Source organism: Tiliqua scincoides, chromosome 3 (assembly GCF_035046505.1).
Source record: "Tiliqua scincoides isolate rTilSci1 chromosome 3, rTilSci1.hap2, whole genome shotgun sequence".
Classification (NCBI taxonomy): domain Eukaryota; kingdom Metazoa; phylum Chordata; class Lepidosauria; order Squamata; family Scincidae; genus Tiliqua; species Tiliqua scincoides.
This window is the reverse complement of record NC_089823.1, coordinates 58,871,433-58,899,130: the sequence shown is the minus strand read 5'-3', so window position 1 is coordinate 58,899,130 and position 27,698 is coordinate 58,871,433. Positions and strand designations below refer to the sequence as shown.

General features: G+C 42.1%; 1 protein-coding gene across 4 annotated transcripts in view; it reads left to right on the top strand.

The window, feature by feature from the left end:
* The window catches only part of GRIK1 (glutamate ionotropic receptor kainate type subunit 1), a 200,428-nt gene that overhangs the window by 150,841 nt on the left and 21,889 nt on the right, over window positions 1-27,698 (top strand). For 2 of the 4 annotated variants that reach the window (XM_066622618.1, XM_066622616.1), the window contains 6 exons: window positions 5,862-5,969; window positions 9,036-9,080; window positions 14,682-14,795; window positions 16,865-17,068; window positions 18,300-18,523; window positions 26,456-26,574. In XM_066622618.1, the coding sequence (XP_066478715.1) occupies window positions 5,862-5,969; window positions 9,036-9,080; window positions 14,682-14,795; window positions 16,865-17,068; window positions 18,300-18,523; window positions 26,456-26,574 (814 nt within the window). Of the gene's footprint in view, window positions 1-5,861; window positions 5,970-9,035; window positions 9,081-14,681; window positions 14,796-16,864; window positions 17,069-18,299; window positions 18,528-26,455; window positions 26,575-27,698 lie in introns of those variants that run through there. The other 2 variants (XM_066622617.1, XM_066622619.1) reach the window with 2 other exon arrangements.

Here is a 27,698-nt window from a genome sequence, read left to right as displayed (position 1 = left end):
CTGGAGAGGAAGGACTAAATCCACCTTTCTGTTTCCTCTTCCAAACAACTGCTGGTTCCATTGCCAGTTATCTGACCAGCATTTTGCATTCACTGTTCCTAGAGCTGGATTGGACCACTCAACAACATTACTGTGCTGGGGACTTCGCCCCCTTTCTGTTGCCAATGCAAGAATTGCTACTGTGATTGGCATTTGGCTATGCTTCTGACCTGGACCATTAATGCTCTTGACACTGTGATATAAACCCTTGACAGTAGTCGTATCTTTTCTCCTCCCACACCACCCATTCACCACTGATATAGAGAGAGCAGACAGGAGACTCACTACATGATAAGAGTGATGTTATGAAGAGCTTGTAAATGGCATAAAGAAGGAAGTATCATTCAGATGGTATTTGGGTGCCATCATCATAGCATACAACACATATCCAAGTTCTCTAACACAGAAACATACTTTAGAAAGCTGTTCCAGTGGCTTGACTTTCATCAACCAAGGGTCCAGTCCTATCCAACTTTCCAGTGTCAATGCCATGAAGCTCTGAGGTAAGGGAACAAATGCTCCATGAGCATTTGTCCTCCCCCATGCTCCATGACTGTCCTTCCCCACAGCAGGATGCAGTACACACCCCACTGGAACAGCTGCATCAGCACTGCAAAGTAGGATTGGGCCCTAAGTAAGAAGTTAACGACTGTGAAATGTACTGCCACAAATCTTCTATATTAATCAGAAAACTGCAGAAAGGATGATGGATACTTCAGTTCTTTAAGTGACTTTGTGAAGTCTTCAGCCTTGTCCAGATAGCTGCTAGCACCTCATCAGTTGCAGTGCTTCACATAGTTTGGCAAAACTGTCACTCAACAACTTGAAAACCCATAAATTCTTAAATTCAAAAACAATGAACATCAGGCCTTCAGATGACCTAGAAAATTTCATAGTTGCTTGATGTAAGATCCTTTAGTTCGGTACTGTTTGAATATCAGCACCTGGGTACAGCTGGAAATGTTCACATTTCCATAGACTGTTTCATATGTTTCAAATGAGTCTACAGGAGTATGTGAAGGCTTTCCAGAAACATTCCATGATAGCCCTGCCCCTCTGTTTCTCCCCATGATCACCAGCCTGGAATACTCTAGGGTGGCAATCCCAGGGAGGCAAAGCTCAAAACGCCTGGCTCTTGTCAGTCTTATGCTATCAATCCATGTTCTTAGTCACTGCAGACAAACGCTGGATGCATAAAGGGCAGGGGGTGAGGCTAATTGTGCATCACTGGCAGAAGTGGGGTTAGCATGACTGTGATCTGGGAAGGCTTGCAAGTATTCCTATACACACAATGTCTGAAGAGAGCATATGTGATTAATTGTACCTGACAGCCCAATGCACTCTCTCCGCTTGGCAATGCAGTAACACTAGCACGGTGCCTGCTGTATCTCACAGAGGAGTTTTTGCCTATGGAGGCCTCCTTGAAGCAAGGGACATTTGTTCCCTTGCCCCAGGGTAAGCTCCTCCCAGCCTGGTGCATCAGCTTGGACCTACCCCTGTGATATTGCTGGCACAAGTCCGTGCTGACTTGTGAAGTCAAATCAAGCCTGGGAAAGTGGTTTAGCAGACACCACAGGCACCAAATCCACCCCCTTCCCACTTCACCCTATTCACCCTTCTCCCCATCCCGTCATCATCTTGTTTCGTCCATCTCCCTCCCATCCCCTGACTTGCCAGCACTTGGGTGTCTGGAGACCACTGTGTGTGAAGCTAGGTGTTTGCCACTTGTGGCAGCAGCCAGCCTGTACACTCTGGCATTTCCCCTTTTGCAGATGGCAGAAAGTGCCATACACTGCTAGAACACCAACAGGATTGGGCCTTATTTTTACTGATTGGGCCCATTTTTACTGAACACAAATTATACCTTCATTGAATGGAACATGTGAATAACTGCACTCAAGCACAGACTAAGTATGATTGTACCTGGGTACTTGAATGTACCCAGATGCTATATGAACAGTCCAACAGTTCGGCATTTATTTGAAACATTTCAACTGATGGATTGAATTACTGCACATTTAAGTACAAAAATGCAAACTTCTTATTATTCAGTAGCGTAGCCGAGGAGGGTCCAGGCGTCACATGGTTTGGGCCTCAGTTTTCTTGGGGAGGCATCCACGTCCCCCCTGCGCCTGGGTGCTTCCCCCGGAGGTTCTGCCCCTCCAGGCCCACTCCCTCTCCTCACAAAGGCCTTCTGGAATTCGAGAACTCACTTCTGGTTTTTGCTGAAGGGGAGGCAGTGGGCCTGGAGGGGCAGAGGGGCCTCCAGGGTGGGGGACACAGTTGTGAGGAACGCCACTGTTACTACTTATGGATTAAGTATGAATTTGGGTAAATTAGGATTATAGGTCTAATGGTAAATCAGGAGGATAGTTGTGTTCTTTGAGGTCTGGAATGACAATTATTAATTATTATTAACAGTATTTATATACCACTTTACAACTAAAAGTTCACAAAGCGGTTTACAGAGAAAAATCAAACAACTAATGGCTCCCTGTCCCAAAAGGGCTCACAATCTAAAAAGATGCAAAAAGAACAACAGCAGACAGCCACTAGAAAAGACACTGCTGGGGTGAGGTGGGCCAGTTACTCTCCCACTGCTAAAAAGAGGAGCACCCACTTGAAAAAAGTGCCTCTTACCCAATTAGCAGGGGCCTAATTGGCCTGTTGTTAATTCTCTGGTAGAAGTACGAAGGCTGGCTTTTCTGTGAAAGTTTGTAGCTTTACCACCGTTTGTGCTCTTGAAGAATCTAGTCTGTGTGACTCAGATATTCTCAGACCTCTTGAAAAGTTCACATTATTATTATTATTTTTTAAACTGAAGAAGCACTAGAAATGTAGCATGGATGCTTTAGTGCAGCTTGTAGGGCTCATAATGAGTTGCATTTCAGTTGATTCAGTTCTAGAGACCAGATTTGACAAGGAGAAGGGGAGATTAGTCATCCCCTTGTCAATTTTGTGTGTACTTTTCAGTTAGATGATCACCATTGACAATAAGCTTAATGAAAGACCATTTTAAAAATAGCTTGCAGAACCTGTAATTTTTGTATTATGAAACTGACACTAATGAGGTAGCTGTGTTCTGATGTAGCATTAGCCTTTCTTGTACTTCTCAGCTATTTAGCTGAGGAGCAATTAAAAAAGATGATCTGGATATGTTGGAGAAATTTAAAGCATTTCAGTGTTTGCTTCTATTGTACAGTGCATTGAGTAGGAAACAACCCAAAGACCAATTTGGATGCAGGACATGCTTAATAGATAACACTGAAGTATAGCATTTTAGGAATATTTCCTTTAAATATGCAAGTAAAGCATCAATGGAAGTAAGCAGCATGTGCAGGAAGTCATCTCTTCAGAGAGAAGACCTGTGCCCAGTCGTGTGCTACCAACTCCCTCCTTTTTCAGATTCTCTGTTTGTCTCTCTGCCCCAAATTGTAAACTGCAGTTTTATCACACAGATGGGGTGGAATTCAGTTCCCAGTAGGTCCAGCCTACTTAGCTATTTTAAAGGGTGAACCCAGACTACCACCTTGTTATAATCTTAGAGATCTCAGCATTTAAGTTTTTACTTATGTTACCATGATAGAAACCAAAAGAAATATTTAGAAAATTACATTTCTGTTTAATGTTTTTATTGTATTTATCACCCACTCCTATGGGGCCTTTATGACAGCTGATCTCACTTTCCACCATTGCAAAGGCCACAGCGAAATGTAAACAATGCGCTGTTGCTATGCGCATCAGAGCTGCAGGTTCAAATAGCCAGCAGCTGTGCATACCCACCACCAACAAACCCAGCCCATACCAGTGCAGGTAAGGTGGTGGCAGGGATGAGTCATGAGAGGGTCTGGGGAGGATTAAGGCAGGTAGGGGGAGGGAAGGGGCTGGAAGGGCCTGGAGTAACTTGAGGGGCGTGGATCTCAGTGGCAACAATTGAGCTGGGATCCTATCCCCTTTTTTCAGCATGAAAAGCCCCCTGCCCCTCCTCGAACTTATACCATCAAAATAGGTGGCGTATGTCCAAAGAAAACCATTGGTGATTAGGTGGCCTACAGGGAGGTAAATAAAAAATATTTCAGTTTATCTCTTACAGGCCATCCGATTGCCTTGCTCACCATTGGATATAGCGCATGTTCGGTCAGTGCTGCATGGAGAAAAATGGTGGGGGATTGGGCTGTTCATACACATGCACACAACCACAACATAAATACACACACAATTTGTCAGATTACAGCTGCTTCAAAATGCCTCAGATTTTTTTGTCAGATTGTTTTGTTTTGCATGAGAATTCTTTCGCATACATTCTGTGGCCCAGACATGCTGCACACATGCACAGCTTGGGCCCCTTTACCTCCTTGAAAATCTGGTGGCTGTCAAGCAAGATCTCCCTATATCACCCAACTATTACCTTCCATTGAGGAAGCATCAGCCAGGCATTCTGGGCTACTGACATTTGACATTCAGGCTGCATGTTCCACCAGAGCCGGCTACTGAAAAGCATCCGTAATGCATGAGCAGCTTATTGCCAGAGCAGTGGCAGAAAGGTCAGAGCCTTCCTGCATGCATTACTGGACCACTGGCCACCTGCTGGAGCAGGTAAAGCCAGTGGGGGAGGGCAGAATGGGGACAGGGAAAGGTGAAACTGGGCAGGAACAGGGAAGGAATGGGGAGTGGGAGGGGGCGGAAGGGGTGGATCCAACTGCAGTGGTCGGCACCGGATCCTATCCTCTCTGGCAGCAGTCTTCCCAACCCCTCTCTTCAGTTTTTTACCAGCAAAATCGCTGACACAGGTCTGAGGAGACTTATTTCTGGGCAGGAGGCTTATGAGGGGAAAGAGGTTTTAAATCCCCTTTCCCCTCTCTCCCCCCTCTGAGGCCTCCTGCTCTGCTCTCCCTCTGGATACAGCGCATGCCTTTTCAGCGTGGCTGTACCAGCTGGGGGGGCGGGGGGGAGGATAGGATTGGGCTGTGTGCCTGACAAATGAAATGACTGCCAAGCAGCCAGAACCATGTGCTGAATATAGATGAGAGGGATTGTGAACTTTAGGGAAGGTAGGGAGATTTTAATACATTTGGAAAACTAATGAGAAAATTCAATGAACATATATGGAAAGAATGTAATTTAAGTCAGCTCCCACCTTTATGGGTAGGATATGATTTGGGTATAGCTTACACCTGAAGATCAAATAGATGAGATTTGGCAGGCTCACAGACAGCGTTTGCAATATCTCATCAATGGTCTAGCTCTGAGGCAACCATGATAAGGCTATTCAAATATTTATTAATCTTCCTTTATTAATAAAGATGGATATGACATTTTTCTTATGGATTCTGTGTCAAGAAGGGTTTTTTTGGTAATAAATTGTGTCAATAACTGGAAAGCTGGCTTTTAATTTTGTGTGTGTGTGTGTGTGTGTGTGTGTGTGTGTGTGTTCATATTGCAAAGGGTCACAGTGACAGGAGGATAGATGGCAACATAGAACTCCTTGCTATTTCACAATTGAATGTTCTTTGTGTGAATTTGATTGATCAACCATATTTCTTTGAATTTTATTGATCAACCTCTAATCAACCATAGGGTATTCCCTCAGTCTGATACCAAAATTATTCTCCATCATTGTCATTTTCATATATCTCTAAGAGCTTTGAGTTAAATAAAAACATAAAATCCATAAAAAGAATGCTTTATTCTGAATAATTTCAAAAATGTTTATAGAAAGATAGAAAGATTATGAAGCAATTATTTTTTATGTGTTTTAAAAGTTGAGGTTAAACATTAAATTGAACTGAATTATTTTTTATTCCCCGCCCTCCTCTCTCTAGGCTCGTTGGGATGGTTTGACAGGGCGAATTACCTTCAACAAAACAGATGGGTTGAGAAAGGATTTTGATTTGGACATTATTAGCCTCAAGGAAGAAGGAACAGAAAAGGTAACCAGTTTGGTATCCCTGTGTTCATGCTGTGAACCAAACAGTACAGTTGGCAAGATTGTGTCTCTATATTTAAAGGTAGAACAAGGCACCATAAACACATATTGGGCACAATCTGCTTCAAACACTTGCTATGATGTGAATGTGGGCTGTAGACGAGCATTTCTGTGCTTTGATGCATCTCCCGTTCATACCAATGGAGTATACACAGTGAAATTTCAGCATGATTTGTGCCACTTGACAGCATTATCCTGCAGCTCGCTCACTTTTATTTGCTGTTACTGTTAATGTTATGGATAAAGACTTATAAGTTGGTAGTTCAATATTTTGTAGCGTGTCTGGAAAAAAATTTCAACCCCTCTCCCCATCTTAACAATCATAATAAAGCAAAATAATAATAATAATAATAATAACAGTATTTATATACCGCTTTTCAACTAAATGTTCACAAAGCGGTTTACAGAAAAAAAAAAATCAAATAACTAAATGGCTCCCTGTCCCAAAAGGGCTCACAATCTAAAAAGATGCAAAAGAATACCAGCAGACAGCCACTAAAACAGACAGTGCTGGGCTTACACACTTGCTCGCATACATTACATGTATACACCATATTTCTACTGAAACAATTAGATTGAACTACACAGTCTGGGGAAATGTTCTTGAATCTTTGTGTGACCTCAGACTCTAATACAGGGGTGTCAGACTTGTTTCATACAGCAGGCCAAATAGTATGCATGGCGCCTACTGATGGCCAGAAGTGATGCCTTTAAGCAAAAAGTAACAGCATTAAGCAGGTCATCACCAGAATTAAACTTTTTTCTTTCAGCAACTCATTAGCTACAAATAACATAAGAGAAAATACGCAAGTCTTGATCATATTTTCAAGATATGGAATGGCCTAATTATGTGGGTTGCCCTTTCAGCAGTGACATCTTAGCACAGCTCAGCAGCTGATGGTGTACTGGGAGAGCCTGAGGGCCGGATAAAGAGCTTCTGCAGGCCGCATCCAGCCCCTGGGCCTTAGGTTTGTCACCCCTGCTCTAATAGTTTGCATATTGGCAATCCACAGCCTAGTTATTTCTAACTAATTTTCTGACTAGTTACTAGTTATTTCTGTCTAGCTGCCTCACTCATTTCAATGAGATGCCTGTAGAATAAATGGATTGCTGAGCACGTAGCATATGCGTGGTAAACAATGGGAGAGCAGTACTTCATTTTGACTTGAAGTCTACAAATTTAGCTGTGATGATTTGTGTCCTTTTGGAATACGAACCAGGCAATGATGAATGCCCCTATCCAGCAATCTCCTGCTTACACTGCCTTTCCACATGACCCCTATGCTGAACCTCCTGCCATGCAGTGGGCGGGGAAACATCCTGGGTGGTGGGCGTAGTGATGTACCATCACCCCAACCCTGCTGGGTTGTTTGGCTATAACTTTTGATAGAATATAGTACAACACTGCTTGTTGCGTTGCATTCTGCATGAAATTGCACATTGATTTATATATAACACGATGGTGTTATTTGAAAATACCAAGATTTTAAAAATGTTGTTGAGCAGTGGTGTCACACCCCTGTGTGTGTCACCCGGTGTGGCCTGCATCCCTCTAGTGACGCCACTGCTCTGGAAAGTCCTGATACACTGTCTACAGTGCATGTCTGTCTATGCACACTGTGGAGGAAGTCCATAGGATAAAAAAAGCATTCTGTTAAGCCCTGGAACAGTGGTCCTCACACATTTGGCACCGGGACCCACTACAGGTGCAACCTATTTATCCACGGGTTTTTTATCTACTGATTTGTCTCAACTTGAATGGGGTGGGGGAACTGAAAGTCACACACTCCTTTGCCCTAGCTCCATTTCAAGGCAGCCCAAAACAATGCAAAAAGGCTCCTCCTTCCCCAGGCAGGGAAATAGCCCTGGAGCCTTGGAAAAGATTCCCTTTTCAAAGGAACGGTAACACTCTTGGAGCCCCTGAGCCAGCAAAGAGGCTGAAGAGGGGCGGTGGGGGGTGGTGGAAAACCTCTGTAGCCAGAGCAGTGACATAATCAAGCCTATATCAAGCAGGAAAATTTTTTACAATCCTAGGCTGCAATCCTACCAACACTTACCCAGGAGTAAGTCCCATTTACTGTCATTGTTAAAAGAATATACATAGTAGCTTGTTAAAAGTACAAGTCCCCAAATGCAGTCACATTCTATGGTAGCATCAAGTCTAATATATGAAAAATAAAATATTGAAATAGATGGGAACCCACCTGAAATTGGCTCGCGACCCCCCCTGGTGGGTTCCAACTCAGTTTGAGAAACACTGCCTTAGAGGGACCTCTTCACATGCAGGCACTATACTTGCATGAAGGACGACTATGTCTTATATATTCTGTTCATGTCATTTTTGATAAGCTTTTGAATAAGACATTGCACACAGTGTGCAAAGGTCAGGAACAGCCATATGTTATCAAGACAGGCCTGTAAATCCTATAAACAATATTTCTATCTAAAACCTCTATTTGTTACATAAAGTGGAACAAGAATTGTCTGCCTTTCTTAATAGCTTGGCTTGTGAAGCCACATCTTCTTTTTAACTTGAAGAGGAATTGAGAGAACTTTGCTCTTCTTTATAGTAGCAGCCACAAAGCTGCTACAGCTATGTGAAGTGTTGTGATCCTGTCAAGTCATTCTATTACAGGCCAAATGAAGGATTCACGAGCCTATACTTGTTATTCAGTGGAACTGACCTATTTCTGTACTTTAGGAAAGATGCTGAGACCCAGTGCAGAAACTAAGTACTACATGCTTTTCTGACAGGAGCCTGCAGTGAGAAGAGATGAAGTATTGAATTCATTCTAAGAATGTTTCTAATTTCAGTAGATGAAAAGTCAGTACTACCAATTAGTAAACACAACGATGTCTCAATCCTGCAATAAATGGCTCAGTAAATCTGTGTGCTATTAAGAGGATCTCAGTGAAAATGCTTAGATTGTACACCATGGAATAGATTCTCTCTCCATTTTTTTTAATGAACAACTGTTTTCTGTTCTTTTCTGTTCTTTTCTGTATTAAGGCGGCTGGTGAAGTTACTATTCATTTATATAAAGTGTGGAAGAAGGTTTGTATGTAGACCGATGATGCAAGAAACCTTCAGGTTGAGTCTCAACAAAACTCTTCCTCTGGGTTTTGACAACGGATCTCAAATTGCAGTTTAGAGACAATAAAGTTTGCCTTAGGATGTGTAGAATGGGTTTTTGATTAACCACTGCATTTTATCTGTCCCAGTGGGTGTCATTCCAATTTGCTGAAGTTACAGAGAGCTTTGCTAGCGACCACAATGGGGGATGTCAGTACTCTCAATAGCAGGTGGTACTTTTGGGTGCAGTCCTGCCCTCTCTTATACTTAACTCAAATCTCAGTGAGATTTTTGGAAGAGTAGATGGATGCAAGGTTGCAGGCATCACATTTTGCAGTGGCAATGGCATTTGAAAAACTGAACTAAATCATGTTAGAATCAATGTATTTTTTTCAATCTGATGCTTCAAATTTTTATAAGGCTCTGTTCATTTTGGAAGATGCTACAATTAGATTAAACATTACAGAACAGTGTTGTCTTGGTATGTTCCATCACATTATACAATTTCCACTGTGTTTGTACTCCTCAATTACCTTTCTCATGTTATTTACTGAAAGAATGCAGTTTGCATATCTCAGGAAGTATGTCGCATTACTGTGACTATAATAAACTACATGTAGATATTTCATAGTTTGTTCACACTTTATTTACAAAACACATTTCATATTAATTAGTAGATGTTGATATGACTTCCACCTGCTCAGCACATTAGGAATTTCTTTACAATAGTACAGCCTCTGTCTACCAAACAATGCACTCAGATTTTGTAAACCTGAAGTGCTGACCCTCCCATAAGTAATACCTGAGACCAAAGGGTGCAAAAATAAAACCACGTTTTATACACCAAAATTGTCTGATCTAATAGGTATAGTAATATCTATCTTTCTTTTCAACTTAAATATTATATCCCACTCTTAAATATGTGATATAGAAGTAGATTTTCTTTATTTTAATGAGCCGAATCCTATCCCCTTCCCCCGCTGTTGCAGTCATACCAAAAATGGGTGTGCTGTATCCAGCAGGGGGCACAGATCAGACACTTTCCACCAGCTGCCCCCAGCAGTAAGCTATTGAGCACACTGCTGGAGTGCCTTTTACAACTGGCACTCAACTGCTTAACGGCAGTCAGTGGAAGAGGCACTGGAATGTCTGGATAGAATTGGGCCGTCACTTCCATATTAAGAACAGCAGTCAAATTGCATTGGTTGCACACACAGAGCCTTTCCCATGCAGGGGATTCTGTGGTTGATCTTTGAGAAAAAGAACTCTTGTAATAGGAACTTTGTGCATACATCAAGCATTTCCTTATCAACAAATAGAATAAGAAAACCGTGCATGTACAGAGCTTCTGATCGCTCACTACTTGTTTAAGAACATTGGTATCATACATTTAAAATATTTTTACTCCTGCTTCATTTATGTTTTTACTTCTGGTGCAGTCTGATTAGTTTAAAATCTCCCAGCGCTCTCTTTATAGCCCAGTAAAGCCCAGCCTAATTATTAAAGTATTTAAATATGCAGTAAACAGATCAAAGGTAACAAAAATTCCTTGTTTGCCATCATAGTGATGCCACTCCCACACAATAGATGAAACATGATAGAATTGTAGAAACTGTGTAAGTTTCTTTTTTTCCTTCTTAGCTAGTTCAACTGATGTCAAATTAATTTTTTCAAATTTTAATGAATACAGAAAATGCCCTAGGAATGCGATGTTATATCGTTTGAACTTGTCACTAAACTGCAGTCAGTTTCTTTAACTCAACCTGGTGATGTGTGATACCTTGGTTTCATTCCTTCCATGCTCTGCTGACCTTTCTCGTGATGGAAAGGTTGACTTACAGTGCTGTTCCTCTAATGCGAATGTACAGTGTATGTATTGTATTCTGTGTGTAGAGCGTGGATTATAGAGTGAACTGTATATATTGCATTTTGTATATTTTGTGACTGGGCTGTTCCATTTTTGATATGAATGTTTTTAGTTCCTCGTTGCCAACAACTGCAAGCGCAATTCAAGCGTATTAGGTAATACAAGAATCCGTGGGTCTGTGATAGCAGATTTACTTTACTTGCATTAAAAAAAAATTTTTTTTGTCCCTGTCCATGTCAGTCACAAAGTCACAGGTAGCAGGGCTGTATAAGTCCCCTGCTTGAGATTCATAGCCCGATCCTATCTAGGATTCAGACGGCATGCACAGGGCTTTACGACTGCAGAATACAGTTCCGTTATCATAAAATAGCTGCCAACTGAGTGTGGAATGCTTCATTGGCAGCCATTTTAGGAACACTGCCATGGAAGGCAGCAGCACTCCAAGTCAGTCGATTGAGCTGCCTACACTACCTGGAGCAGGTGAAGCAGCAGAAGGGCAAAAATGGGGTGAGGAGGGGGCATAACAGTGGCAAGAAGGCTGTGGGGGTGGATACTGCAGCAATCTTATCCTCCTTTTCCGCAGTCTCCCCTTTCCCTTCCTCTCCTCTTATTTTCCATAGCGAAATAACTAATGCAGGTCCAAGGAGACAAATTGCAGAGTGGGAGGCTGACAAGGGGCAAGGGAATTTAAATCCCATTTCCCTGCTGAAGCCTCTCAGTCTACCCTCCTTGTCAGATACAGCGTGCCCATTGTTTGCACACCTGTACCCAGCGGGGGTGGGGCAAAAAGGAAAGGATTGGGCTGTTAGATTTGTAGGCATAATGGTCATCTTACAAGATGGGCCGTAGGTCTGACTCCGTACACAGCAGGTGCTTACATCCCTAATGTCATTGGATAGAGTATGCTGATCAGAGAAAGAAGATATGTGAAGTCATTAAAAGGATATCATCTTCCCCAGAGAGACCTAAATTATGATACAAGCATTTAATTTATTTTAGAATCAATATTGCTGAATTGATTTCTCTCTGAAAACGAATAGATGAAAAGTCACGGCAAGAAGTTAAAGCGCAGCAGTGTTATTCCATTTACACAGAAGCACAAGAAGGAAATAGTTTGTTTAGTGATTAAGGGCACAGTCCTATCCTGTGCTGGAACAGGCAAGCCAAGAGGCTTGCGTTGTATCCAGCGCAGGATAGGTGCCCAAAGCTGTTCAGCCAGAGGTAACTTTTCCCTTTACCTCCGGGTAAGCCATCCCTGCACCTATGGGTCTCCTAGGACCTGTGCCACCTCCTGAGGTGGCACAAATCCGAGGAGGAACTCCCCGGGAATGAGGGTTTGGATCCGGTATAACTGCCGGGTCCCAGTCTCGCCTTCCACTCCCTACCCACCTACCCCTAAGTCATCAAGCTGGTATGCTTTGCTTATACTGTATTCAGTGTATTTAAGAAATAGAGGTGTATATTCTTTAATTTTTAATTAATAATTTTATAGCATTATAATTATGTTGCCAAAGGTCTTGCATCATTAACTTGTAGAAATGCCTTTTGCATTGAGAAGCATTTTTGCTCCTGATGATGACACTGTGGGTGCATGAGGTATCAGACCATAGGGGAGGTCACTGAACTGGAGGGCCTTCAAGCAGCTGCTTATATGTTTCTCTATTATACTGATAATACTATAGTCTCTGGGTCTTTTTCATATCGATATATGAACATTCCCATATTTCTGCTTCTTCACAAATATTTGAATTGTTTTCATTTATTCTGAAATCCTTTCAAAATGGAAATAATTTTGGCCACACTTAGGGCTCTATCCTATCCAACTTTCCAGCACCAGTGCAGCTGCAATGCAGCCCCAGGGTAAGGGAACAAATGTTTCCATACCTTGAGGAGGCCTCTTTGACTGCTTCCCCACCACAGGATGCAGTGCATGCCCCATTGGCACAGCAGGACCAACACTGGAAAACTGGATAGGATTGGGCCCTTAATTGACTTTCTTCATGCATTCCTTCATTAACGTTGCATATATGCAACAGGGACCAAATGTGTACACTTGTTGGCTGGGTAAAAATTTAATCAGATTGCTAACAGATCAAACATTTACCTGTTTCTGCATGCTTGAAGCACTCCCTCTCAAGAAGTGACTATTTTACTATTATTTTATCATTCTCTTTGCAATTTGCATCTTGCCACTAAACAGCATTTTATACACTCCTGAAACCAGAAGTGTGTTTGTTAAAATCACAAGGCCAAAGTTTCTAATAATATGAATGTTTCACAATGTTCTTGTGGTTTGGAAAAGACACCAAGACTAGATTTTGCTTCCTCTTCTTTGCTTCAATTTTCTGCTCAATCACTGATTACTTGGCCATTTTATTGGTTCTGTCATATACAGTAATGACAAAGCAACAGAAATAAATTTGTGGCATCAGCAAATTTAGAGCCAAAGGGAAAGCCAGTGTGTTCATTCCAGTACAAGTCTAAAAACTTTTAATCTATCATATTTAAAGGGAAGGGTCTTTTCACGTTTCTACTTCCTACTTGCAAGATATCATGAACAATGCATTTACTGTATAGCTGAAAGTAAAGTCCAAGTATTACTGCAGTCCATACGTTAATATATCAGCTATAGTTTTTTATAAACAGCTAATCAAACACTTACAACTAACCCATCCTAGTCTGCTTTTTGAATGAGCACTGTGTTTGCTGTGACTAATTGTGTTAATAACACAGTCCAACACACATTTTTTCCTTAAACATTACACTAATTCCTGGGTATATTTGGGGTGCCGATTCCAAAAGCCTACACCATGGCTTCCTCATGAGGAAGCTGCTTGAACCATTCACTAATGAGGCTATACTATATCTCCAAAACTAGACTTTAGGGCAAAATGGATGCCATTTTTTAAATCGGCACCCCAAATTCATATCAAACCACTATAAAGTTTGGGAAAAACTTTTCTGACCTTCAATTTTGTAGGCCTGTCTAATCTATCGTTTCCAATAGACTCCTTACGTAAAAATGCAACTAGTCCTTAATCCAACATATTACTCGAATTTGAGTATGTTGCTGTACTGTGCAATCCTGACTAATGTACATTTCCTGTACTGGAATTACACAGCTGTCAGCCCAATTCTATTTTAGGCTTATGGTGGCAGATCTCATGATCTGATGCTGTAAGTCCTGGTGCTGTGTCCCAAAAGCCATTCCACTGTCATGTGCTGTGGGACTGCCAGTGCAAATGGCCAGAGGTCCCACCTGTGTGCCAACAGCTTACTCAAGTTGAACTGGAGCAGGTAAAGTGGTTTCAGGGGCAGGTCCTGAGCGATTTGGAGAGAATCAGGGCAGGGAGCAGTGTGGGCAGGGGTGGTTCAAAGGTGAATCTCAGTGGCAGTCATGCATACTTGGATCCTATCCCCATTTTCCCAGCCGAATGCCCCCTGAGGGTCCTTAGATCTAGCTGGTGTAAGCCTGAAGAGACCAATTAGCAAGTGGTGGGTATATAAAAAATGTTTTTACTTACCTCTTATGGGCCATCTGGTCACACATACATCGCCATAGGATGCAGTGCAAGCTCCATTGGTGCTATTGTATCTTGTAGGCTGGTGGGAAATAGGATTGGGGCATCAAATGTGCATTTGTTGATACAAAAATGTCATTTCCTCAACACAATTAATGGTGGTTGGCAGCCATTTATCTAATTTGTTCTACATAGATTGGACTTTGGAACTCAAACAGTGGCCTTAATATGACTGACAGCAATAAAGACAGATCTACCAATATCACTGATTCGCTGGCGAACCGAACACTCATAGTCACCACTATTTTGGTAAGTTCTGGCACCCTCTGTTCCCTTTACACAAGGAGCATCTTTGCTTTACTTATGTTGCTTAACAGCCTTCCTCTACATTCAAATGCTGCTATTATTTGTTCGTCACTATGGAGGCGAACCCTATGGAGGAGTCCCCCATTTGTGGGGACTGGTGCCTGTTCCTCTGATCAGATGAAAGTGCTGCCAGCATCATAGAAGTACAGCAGATATGTGAAATGTGATCCTCTGGACTTCTCCGTTCAAACAAATGGTACTACCCTACAAGCCCAATCTAGCAATGGTCCTGCACACCCTGAGCCAATAATCTATGTCCACTTTATAGCTGAGCCAGTTCTGTGTTTTCATAAATACCATCTTTTCTGGCCATTCCTTGTGGAGCTTCTGAACTGAACTGTACGCTCATGTCCAGCACCTATAACACAATTATGTTTCAAATGTTTGTAGCCAATTACATTGCTTTATTCAAACCAAATGCAACTAAAGATGAATTAGATGTTGCAGATGTTCAGCTTTCTGCTGGAAGGCAAAAAGGTGGAGGAAATTTGTTTATCTAAGGATGTTTTCAAGATGCAGCTTATTTCTCTCACAGCTGAAGCCCACCTTCCACCACACCTTCCCAGTGCATTTGACAGATATATTAGCTAGTTAATTGGACACTGATTCAGTAGTCTGTCCTGTCTTTTTCCTGTTGGATCTGGTAGACTTCCCTTCTTTCAAAAGTGCTACATATATGTCTATTCAATTAACTGTAACGTTCATGTTTCCCTTCTCCCCCCCTTTTTATTTTTTATTTTAAAAAGAATCTAGTGATGTCATCAGTTTCCAGGCAATCAGCGTAGAATCAGTTTCCTGGAGCTTGACAAGAGAGAGAAGATGTTTGTGTCAACAAAATATGGTTGCTCTTTTCCCGTAGGCTCACAACTCAAATTATATCTGTGCACAGGGAATTACCATACTGTAGAGAGAAGGTGCTCCTAGCAAACATTGTTAGCCTGCCACCCCCCACCCCCCACAGCCACAGCACCAGTGCTCCATTGTGACTTTCTTGCAGTGCCTGTTTCAGCACTATTTTTCTTAGTAATAGGGATGTCACATAGCTAGGGAGATTTGGCTATGCGACAACATTACTAAGCACAAATAAAGCAAATTTAGGCAATGCTTCCTGGATAGGATTGCCCTCATTCTGAATTAGCTATATTTGTTCTCAATTATATTCTCACAAAGCCAAAGCTAATTAGCTATGATCTCACTGTAGGAGGACGGCTTAAAAAAATCCTGTTAAGTAGCAGTCCATCAGGTGTGAAAAAGGTAAGGTTTTATAAATCTGATGGGAAACATTTCAGATTTTCCCTGGAGCCCTTTTTTCATACTGAAAATGTTTGCTGGAGAACATTTTGTTCAGACTTATTTTTGTTCTGCGACACCATTCTTCATCTATCCTTACACTGTCCAAAATACTTTGCTATAATGAATCTCTTAAATCCAATAGGAGCTTTCAGACGTTATATCCATCAGTCTTTTTATATAGTCAATTAATTCAAAAATACATTCTAATCTAAACTAACTGCCCATTCCTACTCATCGACTCTACTTGTTTGTAGCACCATGTGAGTAAGGAGTGCCAGTGGGAAGGTCTGTGCCATCCTGTGGCAATGAATTCAAATTGACATCAGATGGCACTGGTGAATACAGCACTGAGCAGTGTAAGGGCAGGGGAAGGGTGGAACAGTGGTAGGGAGGGATGTTTCAGGGCGGGGGAGGGTGAGAGGAGGTTCAGGCCTGGGAGGGGGAGGAATCAGCAGGAGAGGCCTCTGTTGAATCCTGTTTCCCCTCCCAAGCCTTTTCCCCTGACACAGGGCTTCTTGGGCTTGCACTGTTGATTTCTCTGGCACAGATCTGAGTAGGCTCATTGGGCAGGCTGGGACCCCATTGCCCAAATGCTGGATAGAATTGGGCTTTTTGTGTTTGTACCATTTTAGCACATGATCAAACTTTTCCTGTGTCGAATTATGCCAAGCTTTAAATACCTAATTTCTTCTAAATGTCTGGTATCTTTTTTTCTGTAGGAAGATCCCTATGTCATGTACAAGAAATCTGATAAACCTCTTTATGGCAATGACAGATTTGAAGGGTACTGCCTGGATTTGTTGAAGGAGTTATCAAATATCTTAGGCTTCATCTACGAAGTGAAATTAGTGTCTGATGGTAAATATGGAGCCCAGAATGACAAAGGCGAATGGAATGGGATGGTCAAAGAACTCATAGATCACGTAAGAGTGAATCATAGTCTTTATTCAATCTGCAAAATTATTTAGACTGACAGACTAGTGTGCCATTTTTTCATAGCTAGAAGTTATTTGAGAAGCTTGCAGTACCAGAGTAGGCTGGATATGGTTTACATTTTCTATGTAGAATGGAATTTTCCTCTACAAGGTTCAAACTACATATTGTGCTCACCATGTGAATAATAGTCCAGTTCTGTCTGCCAAGAACTTTGAAGGATCCATATCACCAGGCAAAGAAAGCTGGAAGAATCATAGCCATACATGCAGGGAAGGAGAAAGAGCTTTCTCCATCCCATATCTCCAGTTATCTCTCTACTTAGCAGCTAAGGTTTCTTGTTTCTTAGGACATAATCCCCTTCCACTTTGTTCACTTGTTGACTATGACCTTTCAGAAAATCAGGTTGCTCATTTTGTGGTGCACATCAAGTCTGGCCCTGCCATTAAGATACAGGCATGGAGACCCAATTGCCCCCTCTTATTTGTGGTCCTCTTGGAGGAGTGACAGGACTATTGTAGCATCAAAATCAAGGGTGCAATCCTAACCCCTTATGTCAGTGCTTTCCAGCACTGACATAAGGGCAATGCAGCTGTGAGGTAAGGAAACAAACATTCCTTTCCTTTGAGGAGGCCTCCGTGAGTGACACTCAACTGCAGGGTGCAGCACACGTTCCACTGGCACCGCTATGCCAGTGCTAGAAAGTACTGACATAAGGGGTTAGGATTGCACCCCAAGATGCATCTGTCAGAGTGGACAGTTGTATTTCCCCCTTGAAAGTGTGCCTGTGAGAAAAGTTTTGGCTGTCGTCCAGGCCTCTGCTCTCTAGCTCAAGTAAAGCAGTTCCTTTATTGCCTAATGCAACCAGAATTGTCCCAAGGCTACTATTAAAGCATAGTCGAAATCATTCAGACAGGGTGAGACATTGGCTCACATCTTGTGATAGAAAATGATACAATCCAACCTTTCTTCACGAAATGTTTATGTTGCACATTCTGAATGAATAAAGTAACATTAGCGTAATTTGTTTGGAGATGCGTCTCCTCAATGACCTTTAATGAGAAACTTGTTTTTTTCTTTTCTATGTTACCCATATTTATGGTTATAACCAAAATTAGTTCATTTTGTGTCAGTGTCCTTAAGACAAGGGTAAAGTAATAACTGTGCATTCTGTTAATGCCAACAGAAATGATAACATTATTTTCCAATTTGTTTTCCCAGAAAGCTGACCTGGCAGTTGCTCCTCTCACTATTACCTACGTAAGAGAGAAAGTCATTGACTTTTCAAAGCCTTTCATGACTCTGGGAATCAGTATTTTGTACCGGAAGCCCAATGGCACAAACCCTGGTGTTTTCTCCTTTTTAAACCCTCTTTCTCCTGACATTTGGATGTATGTCCTCCTAGCCTGCCTTGGAGTCAGTTGTGTGCTCTTTGTAATTGCAAGGTAAGTCCAGTGGCCACGTTTAATGTCAAGCGACGTTATATACTTCCTTGTTGTGTGTTTTGCGCTGATTGCACACATTATTGTTGTCCCACAAATAACAACTAAATGGTTTTCTATACACCATCCTTTAATATAACATTGTGATCTGCTGCGTGCGTGTTGTGAAAACAGGTAACAAAAAGTACCAGCTTTTGTAAAATAGTTATGGGTTCTACCATTAATTACCTTTTTTTAAGAATACACAACTTTCATGGTACTATTTTGTTTTTTTTAATGAACACTTAAAGTTCTTTTGCGTGGCATGGCTTGCTAAAATAGCTCTAGAGCCCATGAGAACAAACTTTTTAGCGAAGAAGATGGTACAATAACAAGCAAATAAATTTGACATGTATCTCATTCAGCACTTAATGAAATGTGTGTCAAATGCTCCTAGCCTATATATACACTGAAGCTTTCTTATCTGGACCTCTTCAGTTCATATTTTTTCTGGATGCCTTTCTGGAATACATACCCATCTGCTTTATACAAACATGCTGACCATACCCTGTAATTTATCAGTCTCTTGTGGCAAAATGCACTACTGTACTGTATTAGCACTATGACTTTGAAAAGTCTTGATGATTCTATTTTGAGAATCCAAGGGCTTGACATCAGCCCCTTAGTTGACTGTGGTCACTGGGATCCACAAAACGTGTTACGTGGCAAACCAGGCATCAAGACAGAACTTCAGTGGCTCTGCACTATTGAATTGTTCTGCTCCATTCATTAAACCTGTGGTTTTCAAATTGTGTCTCAGGGAAATCAAAGGCTGCATGGAAGGTTATCAGGGATTCCTCATATCAGTTGTGGGGAACAAGCGACTTTAAAAGACAGTTTACCCATCATTGCTAACTTTTCTCTGCAGTGTGCAGCCACAGACGAATATTAGCCTGTTCCAAAAAAACTGACTGTTGACTCTAGAACATGTCCCAGAATCTGCAGGGCTTTTGCCTTAGATGATGGGAAATGAGCAATCTAAAACTTGAAAACCATGGGCGGTAAATAATAGTACTGTGAATAAGAATAATCACCACTTCAGAGTACTTTTCAAAGCATACCTCCTATGGAATTATAGTTTTTATACAGGAAAAATCCTTATTTCTATTTCATACACCAAAATAAAAGAACAGTTCTAACAGGAGCCTTATTTTACTTATATGTAAGTTAGCAGAGAGAGAAAGAAATAATGAGCTCATATATGACTAATACATGACTAATAACTGTCTGACCATCATTGACAGATTACTTTATCCCTGTCTAATGAGTCAAGACTGAAATGGGTTTTTTTTTCTTCTGTCTACGAGGGAGATGAAGTAAAAATTAGTATATTGCAACTCCCTCCTCTCTCAAGATTTTGTAATGCCAATATCTACCTTAAAAGATTAATTTCCAGAGTTTACACACCAAAGTAGATAAGCTGGGCAGGGGGAGATGGGGGGAGGGAGGGGAGAGAGTGGGGAAGAGGGAGAGGGAGTGAGGGGGAAGGGGGTGGGACCAGTGGAGCTCAGCTCCACCAGATTCTGAGCCCTGTGTCGGGCCTCATGGCCCGACATGGGACTCTGATTCTCTGCCAGCTCCAGAGCTGCTATAGAATTGAGTAGCCCCATTGCGGGGCTACTTCCCTTAGGAGGGGCAACTTCCCTTAGGAGACTAAAGTCCCCTTCTCCTGAGGAGACGGTGGTGGCTGCCCGGGGTGTGCAGGATGCCACGGCAGCCATTTTTGGTGCCACAGCAGCCCCACGCTGCCAGCAACTCAAGATTGGGCTGCCCAATAGGATTGGGCTGTTCTTTCAGCATAACTTTTCATTATTTCAGCATAACTTTTCATGAATTACAGTCTGCTTCACCAGGTGCCTGAAGATGCATAAAGTGGACTATGCAGTCCGCAAAAATCTATGCCTAGATAAATAGGATGATTGAAGGCACTATAACACTGTAAAGCAATGGCAACACAGCTGAAAAATCATTAATTTGTAATAATATCAAAATTAGAGGAGTAAAAGATTCAGGGGTTATTTTATGGGCCTTTCCATAGGACTGCTTCTGTTATTTCAGGGGTGTATCAGTTTTGGTGATGTACTTATTGAAGCTGTATGATCAAAATTCATTTTAATGTAAAATTCATTTTAATATAAACCATCCTTCAGGAAAAACTCAGCAATACCAACAACATTTTTTGTCCAGTTTAATAAAAAACTGTATGAGCAGTAAAATCTCCTTTCACGTGCAATTTTGCAACCATCAGTTTATATCCCTTCTGCAATCTTGTCATGGATGCTTTGCTTCTAATACAAAATGCAGTATTAATGGGACATAAATGCACACATCTTTGTAAGAATGATAATTAGTGCCTTCCTTGAAAGTATATTGGATGTAACAGAATTGGAATGTTCTAGCTACCTTCGTGCTACCTTCGTAGGACTGAGCATTAGCTTGGTCTGGGAGGGAGTTCTGAACTCTAAGTAAAGTAAGGGATCAGATACCACTTCATAACTGTCTACGCACCGTTTCACTCTGGCATATTCTTAATGCTTCCAAAGGGAATTACCTTTGCATAATTTCTTGCACGGCTGCAGCCATTGACTTCAGTGGAGTTAGAATTTAATCCAGTTTGATTTATTTCTTTCACATCGGCTCCTGCACAATATGGTAAGATCCTCCGGCTTGCCCAGAGGTGAACAAAGGAAGGTGAATTGGATTAAGTTCCAAATGTCAATTGCTCTCAATGTGTATCTTTATTGTCAATATCTCTTATTATTTGCTTTATTTTTATTTTTTAAAAATGCTAAGCATAATTTTGAAACGGTACATGCTATGTAGCTTCCAAACAGCTAAAAGAAAGACTATTATAAGAAAGAAAGAAATGCTAGAAATAATGGCAGTGACCAAGGAAACAGAACAAAACACATTACTCTTGTTTCAGATGCATTGTCCCAACTCAGGGCACAATCCTATCCAACTTTTCAGCACCGGGGCAGCTGCAATGCAGCCCCAAGGTAAGAGAATGAATGTTCCCATACCTTGAGGAGGCCTCCAAGACTGCCTCCCCAACACAGGAAGCAGTGTGTACACTATGGGCACAGCAGAACCGGCACTGGAAAATTGGATAGGATTGGGCCCTAATTTGCTCAATGTATAAGGTACACAAAATTTGTAGTGGCCCTCAGAACTGTCACCAATGGCTGAGGGGTACTCTTTTGGTTTTGATATAATTGGGCCTGGAACTGAACCGGCAGCCAGTGCAGCACCCAAAGAAGTGGGCTGACAAATAGTTGAGCTCCAGCAAACACAAACCACACTGCATTCGACACTAGTTGCAATTGCTGCACCATCTTCAAGGGCAGACCCACGCAGAGCACATTATACAAATCTAATCTTGATGTCACCATGGCATGGAACACCATGGCCAGGTCTGACTGAGGCAAGTATGCCCACAGCTGGTGTGCCAGCTGAAGCTTGGCAAAGGCACCCTGGACATCTAGGAGCAGATGTGAACTCAGGAGAACCCTCAAGCTGCAGACTTGCTCTTTCAAGGGGACTGCAGCTCTTTGCAGAGCAAGGCAAATTCAGTAACTTGCTGCTGGATAGTCCTGTTTGGCTGGCAGAGAAGAGAGAGAGGGAAGGATGCATGATCGTGACCTCCTCACTCTTCTGCCCACAAGCTAACAAGATGGGAACATTTCTCCAAGCCAGCAGCCTCACAGTTGGTTGAGATAAATGTCCCCCCATCCCGTTGGCCAGCAGGGAATAGGAAGAGGAGGATATGTGATCTTGTCTTCCTCTTTCTCTTCCCCATCAGTCAATGGCAGCTGAGACATGTTTCCTAGTGGTAGTGAGTGCATCTTCTTGGAGAAACATCCCACTCAATTGACTGAGGTGGTAAAGGAGGAGGAGGACATGCAAGTGTGCAAAATTTACACTAGTAGTATCTCCTTCTCCCGACTGTTATGCAGGGACATTCTTGGCAGCCCATTTACCCAAACCAGCAAGCTGGAGGGCAAGAAATTAGGCAGGTTGATGGAGAGGAGGAGAGAGAGAGGGGGGGGTGATATGGGTGCACATATGCACTGAGTGAAATTACTTGCACCTCTAGTCCATGCACTGTATGTTCCACAAATTCCAAATACTACACATAAACTGCTCCTCTACAAAGAAATGTTGCACTTCTACCTGGAGAGCTAAGCAGTACATGCACATTCATTCTGTAAATGTTCTTGTACATGTTCTTCACATACATGGGACTTGTACAAGAGTTTAGGGGTGGCTTGTGGGTTATAAAACTAATCTGGAACAAATCCCCCATTCTAAATGTCTTTGCTCATGAATTAATTCTACAGAATTGATTGTGGGTTGTAGGGTCTGCAAGAAAGTTTAGGGTTCACTTTTTGGTTCAAGTTTAGGGGGACAGTTGGGGAGATTTGCTTCCCCATGCAAAACCTTTACCCAGGACTGTCAGCCATGTTGTCCGTCATTGGCTTCTGCTTCTGATAGACCTCTGTGCAGCGCCAGCATTGCCTCTTGCTGCCACTTAGTAAGCACACAACACATATGCACTTTTGATTGAAAATGGTGGTGGAGGCAGCAAAGGTAGGGGGAGAAGCACAGCAGCAACAAGGACTGTGGAGAGCCAGGCACTGCAGGTAGGTCAACATATTGTCAAAACTCCTCTTTAAGCAGGTCCAAACTTTGTCTGAACTAAAGGCATAACCCCATTTTTATGGTAGTTAGGCTCATCTTGTTCTTGTACTTTGAATTCAAGGGCTTGGTTTTTTTAAAATCATACTTTGTACTGTATAATGCATGCAAAAGTCTTTTTTGAAATCTTTAATTGAATTCATATCCTGCATCCTATATTGTAGGTTCTTTTTTTAAAACAAACAACAATTACTCTTGTACCAGCATGGACAAAATTATTGAACTAACAGCATCCTAAACTACAAGCCGTTTCAGTCACTGCCTTCATTATTAGTAGCAGTCATTGCTTCAAGCCTAGCACAGCACTCTAGTTGCAAGAGTGCATAAATTTAAAGCTTAATTATATTGTTAAAGCAGCAATTAAGATGTAGGGCATGACTTTGTCAATTAAAGCCATATTCATACACAACGCATGAAAAGTGTGTCCCACAGCTGTGAGAGTCAGCATCAGGTAGGGTTCGGTAGCAAAGTGCTCCAGATCACAACAGCACCATCTATATTCCACAAGAAAATTATTAGGGAGATACGTTCTCATTTCTGTAGACCTCTCAAGTACTTAAGGACTGATACTACCCCAAAGTTCTTCATTATCTCAGCAATAGGTTATTAGCAACTTCCAAACTTTCAGAAACACATACCAATCATACCAACACATATCATACATACAACATACCAACACATACCAGAAACACATACCAATCCAGCAACTGTGATCAGTATGGGGAAATTGATTTCCATGCATAGAAATAATCTACTAGAGTGCAAAAGATGGCTGCAGAGGGTAGACAATAGGCAACTAGTCCAGGGAAGCATCAGGTGCCAAAATTAGCAACTAATGCCCCAGTACTATTCCCTACCACTTGCATGTTGCATTCTGTGATGGGGGGGGGGGAATCAGGAGGCATCCTCAAACAGGAACTTACTACTAGGGAAGCCCCCTGTTGCCCTATGTGTCTATTCAGATCTGTGCCTACTCTGGCTGGTGCAGGTCTGAACCCAAGGGCGCATGGCAAGGCCAGGCAAGGGGCATAGGATATTGGCAGCTCCTTTTCCATCAATAACCACCCACTGCCTGACCCAAACATACCTTCCAGTGGCCCAAATCCCTGCCCCGATCCTCCCCCTTCTCTGTTCTGTTTCTTCCCCTTCCTGCCCAGCACTCAACCTCCACACCAACTTACTGGTGCTAGGAGAGCAAGACAAGCTGCTGTCACATAGTCAGTGCCACTTCCCATTTGTGTCACATTTTACGACACCACAGACCACCACAGAGCAGGGTGGTTTGCAGTGTCGTAATGTGAGTTTTGGCAGCGCTGATGGGGGATTGGATTGGGCTGTTGTGGTCAGAAAAGGAAGAGGAAGAGGTCAGTGGTATAATCCAAGACAGGAAGTAGTTCAGCTTGCAAAGGCATGTGTGTGGTGAATGGGAGCAGACATTTCGCTTGGCAAACCACCTCGAGGAGCAAGGTGAATAATTCAAACAGTCCCAGCCTCCGAGCTTGACTTTATCAGGCTTGATAGACCTGAGTCAGTCCTTATGGTGCTTATGGAAACTGTAATTCAATCCATCCCCTATCCAACTATCCAGTGCCGGTGCAGTGGCAATGCAGCCCTGAGGCAAGAGAACAAACATTTCCTTACCTTGTAGGGGCCACCATAACTAGCCTCCCACCACAGGAATCTGCGCACATCCCATTGGCATGACAACACCAGGGCTGGAAAGTTGGATTGGATTGGGCCCTTAGGCTGCAAGCCTATACACACTGAGCTGGGAGTAAGTCCAGGGTGACCAGATGTCCTCGTTTTCCAGGATATGTCCTCTTTTTTAGCATGGTGTCCTGGAAAAGAACTTAAATGCCCTCTTTTCCCTGTGAACTGGCCCCTGCAGGCAGCACATAACCTTCTTGTAATTAATAAATTATATGTAATAAATTACATGTACTATAGTTTTAAATTTAATAATATGCAAGATAGTGTTTAAATTGACCACATGAAATCAATATACAAGTGTTTTTAGCTTCTGTTTTGTCATGTCCTACATTTTTCCTGGATGTCCTACATTTTGGGGTGCCTGGTCCTCTTTTGTGATTATGACAGCTGGTCACCCTGAGTAATTCCTATGGAACACAGTGTGACTTACTTCCTAGTAAATGGGCATAGGGTTCTGCAGGTAGACTTCTTAGCAGATGATGGTATAAAGTGTGCTACAATTTAAATTCATGGCAACTCTTTAGCTAAGCAAAGCTAAGTGCTAATGACCTGCCCAAGACCACCAGTGAGTTTTATTTCTGGCAAAGGAGTCGAACATGGCTGTACTATTTTCGACCACATCTAAGGGCTGATTCATACTTTATGCATCATAGCCCAAGCGTTTTGCTATAGATACTCATACATTATGAAGTTTAGAGGACTGTCTCCAAACAGGAAACAGGTGTGGATCAGAGAAGCATGGCCAATTGTAGCTCCCTGCCAGGTTTCCACCCCATGTCCTTGGAGATAGATATGTCATCCCTTCACAACGTATATGTATCAACAGCAAAATGCTGGTGCAGAGGTGGCAAATTCAGCTGCCTTGTGAAGTGTGGATTGGTCCTGGTACTGCTCTAATTAAACCTGATGAACAGATCTGTGTAACAACTAATACCCACGTGGATCTCTGCAAGGAGAATGCCATTGATTTCATTGGAAGTGGATGATCCAAATTTGGTTATTAATCAACTCCTTCCTCTAAAATGAATCTAGAGCTCTAACAGCCAATTGGATCTGCTGTGCTGAATAGATCACTGGATGTGGGCAATGGTCTTCTCAGCATCACAGAGAGGCACCTTTTTACATGGCTACATTTCAAGGGCCCGATTTCTTTCATTTCCTGGGGAGAAGCTATATGGAAACAGTTACTTGTATCTTTGAAGGATGCCCTTGTCAACTGAAGAATCAAACAGACGTTATCACTAATGGAATGAGGCCTGTGGCTGAAAATGGAGCTCTAGAACCTGCTGTCTGCATTGCAAGGCTGCTTTGGAGGAAGCTTTCACGCTGTGGCTGTACATTTATGAATATGGCCTTAATTTTTCCCCCTTTGATTTTCCTCATTAATCTTTGCATTTTGTGCATTGTTCAGCAGGTTTGCTGGTGCTGTATTTTTTCTGTATTTTTTCTCTCTGATGTTTTACAAACTGTTTCTGTTAACTACCACAGGTTTACACCTTATGAGTGGTATAATCCCCACCCGTGCAATCCTGACTCAGATGTGGTGGAAAACAATTTTACTTTACTTAATAGTTTCTGGTTTGGAGTTGGAGCTCTCATGCAGCAAGGTACACCGGTTACACGTCATTACTGCACACATCCCACAGTCTGCTCAAGGGCTTCCGTGCTGGTAAACTCCACCATCTGTAGCTATAGCATATACTGTAAAACCTGATGTAGAAAGGAGATGTGCCACAGGATATACATATGTGCTGCTAATAAAGAAGTGGGTTGGGGGGGAATTGAAACTGGTACTTTTGTGATCCCTAATGAATTGACAGAAGGGCTAAGGGAAGAAAGCATACCATCAAATGAAGTCTTATATCACATGTTGATGCTTGAGTAGGCAGATTTTAAAGAGCTGTGGTATTGTTTTCACTGAAAATAATATATCTCTGTGAATCAAACTACAGAAGGCACAAGCAAGATATTTCTGCTAGACTCCATACAATTGTAAAACACTAAGAGAAACTGCAAACTTCAACAAACAAAACAAAAAAGCCCCCAAAACATTTTTTTGAATCATTAACTCATGAGCATTTGTCAAACTTCATTTCCTTAAAAAACCCAAAACTTAATTAACCCCAAACTTTTCTGCAGGTTTTTTAAGGTTTTTGCCTCTTGTAAATACCTCCAGCCTTTGACACCCACCACGTCCAAACTGCTGTTGATTCTGGAAACTACAGAGAGACATTCAGTGAAAGGAAATGAGTGAAAAGGAAATGAAAAGGAAATTGCAGTGAAAGGAAATGAGGTTCACTTCAAGCGGAGGATCAACCCGGTGCATATACTGACCATGTGTGTATATGGTGTGTTTATTCTGAGGCTCCCATAATAACCTTTCGCCTCTATATGAGGCATGTGTTCAGAATATATGTTTAATTGCCGTAAACCCCCTCAAACATGATAACACATTGAGGAAGTGACAGAAAGAGCCAGATGATTTAATAAGGGCATGGATGTATAAAACAGTCCTACATCAACTTACAGACCAGTTATCTTTTAATACAATGAAGAACCGTTTGGAGTTTGGTAAAAAAATTGGACTAAACACCTTCACAAGCCTGACTGCTAAAATAAATGAACTGTGGCCATTAGAACATAAGAACAGCCCCACTGGATCAGGCCATAGCCCCATCTAGTCCAGCTTCCTGTATATCACAGCAGCCCACCAAATGCCCCAGGGAGAACA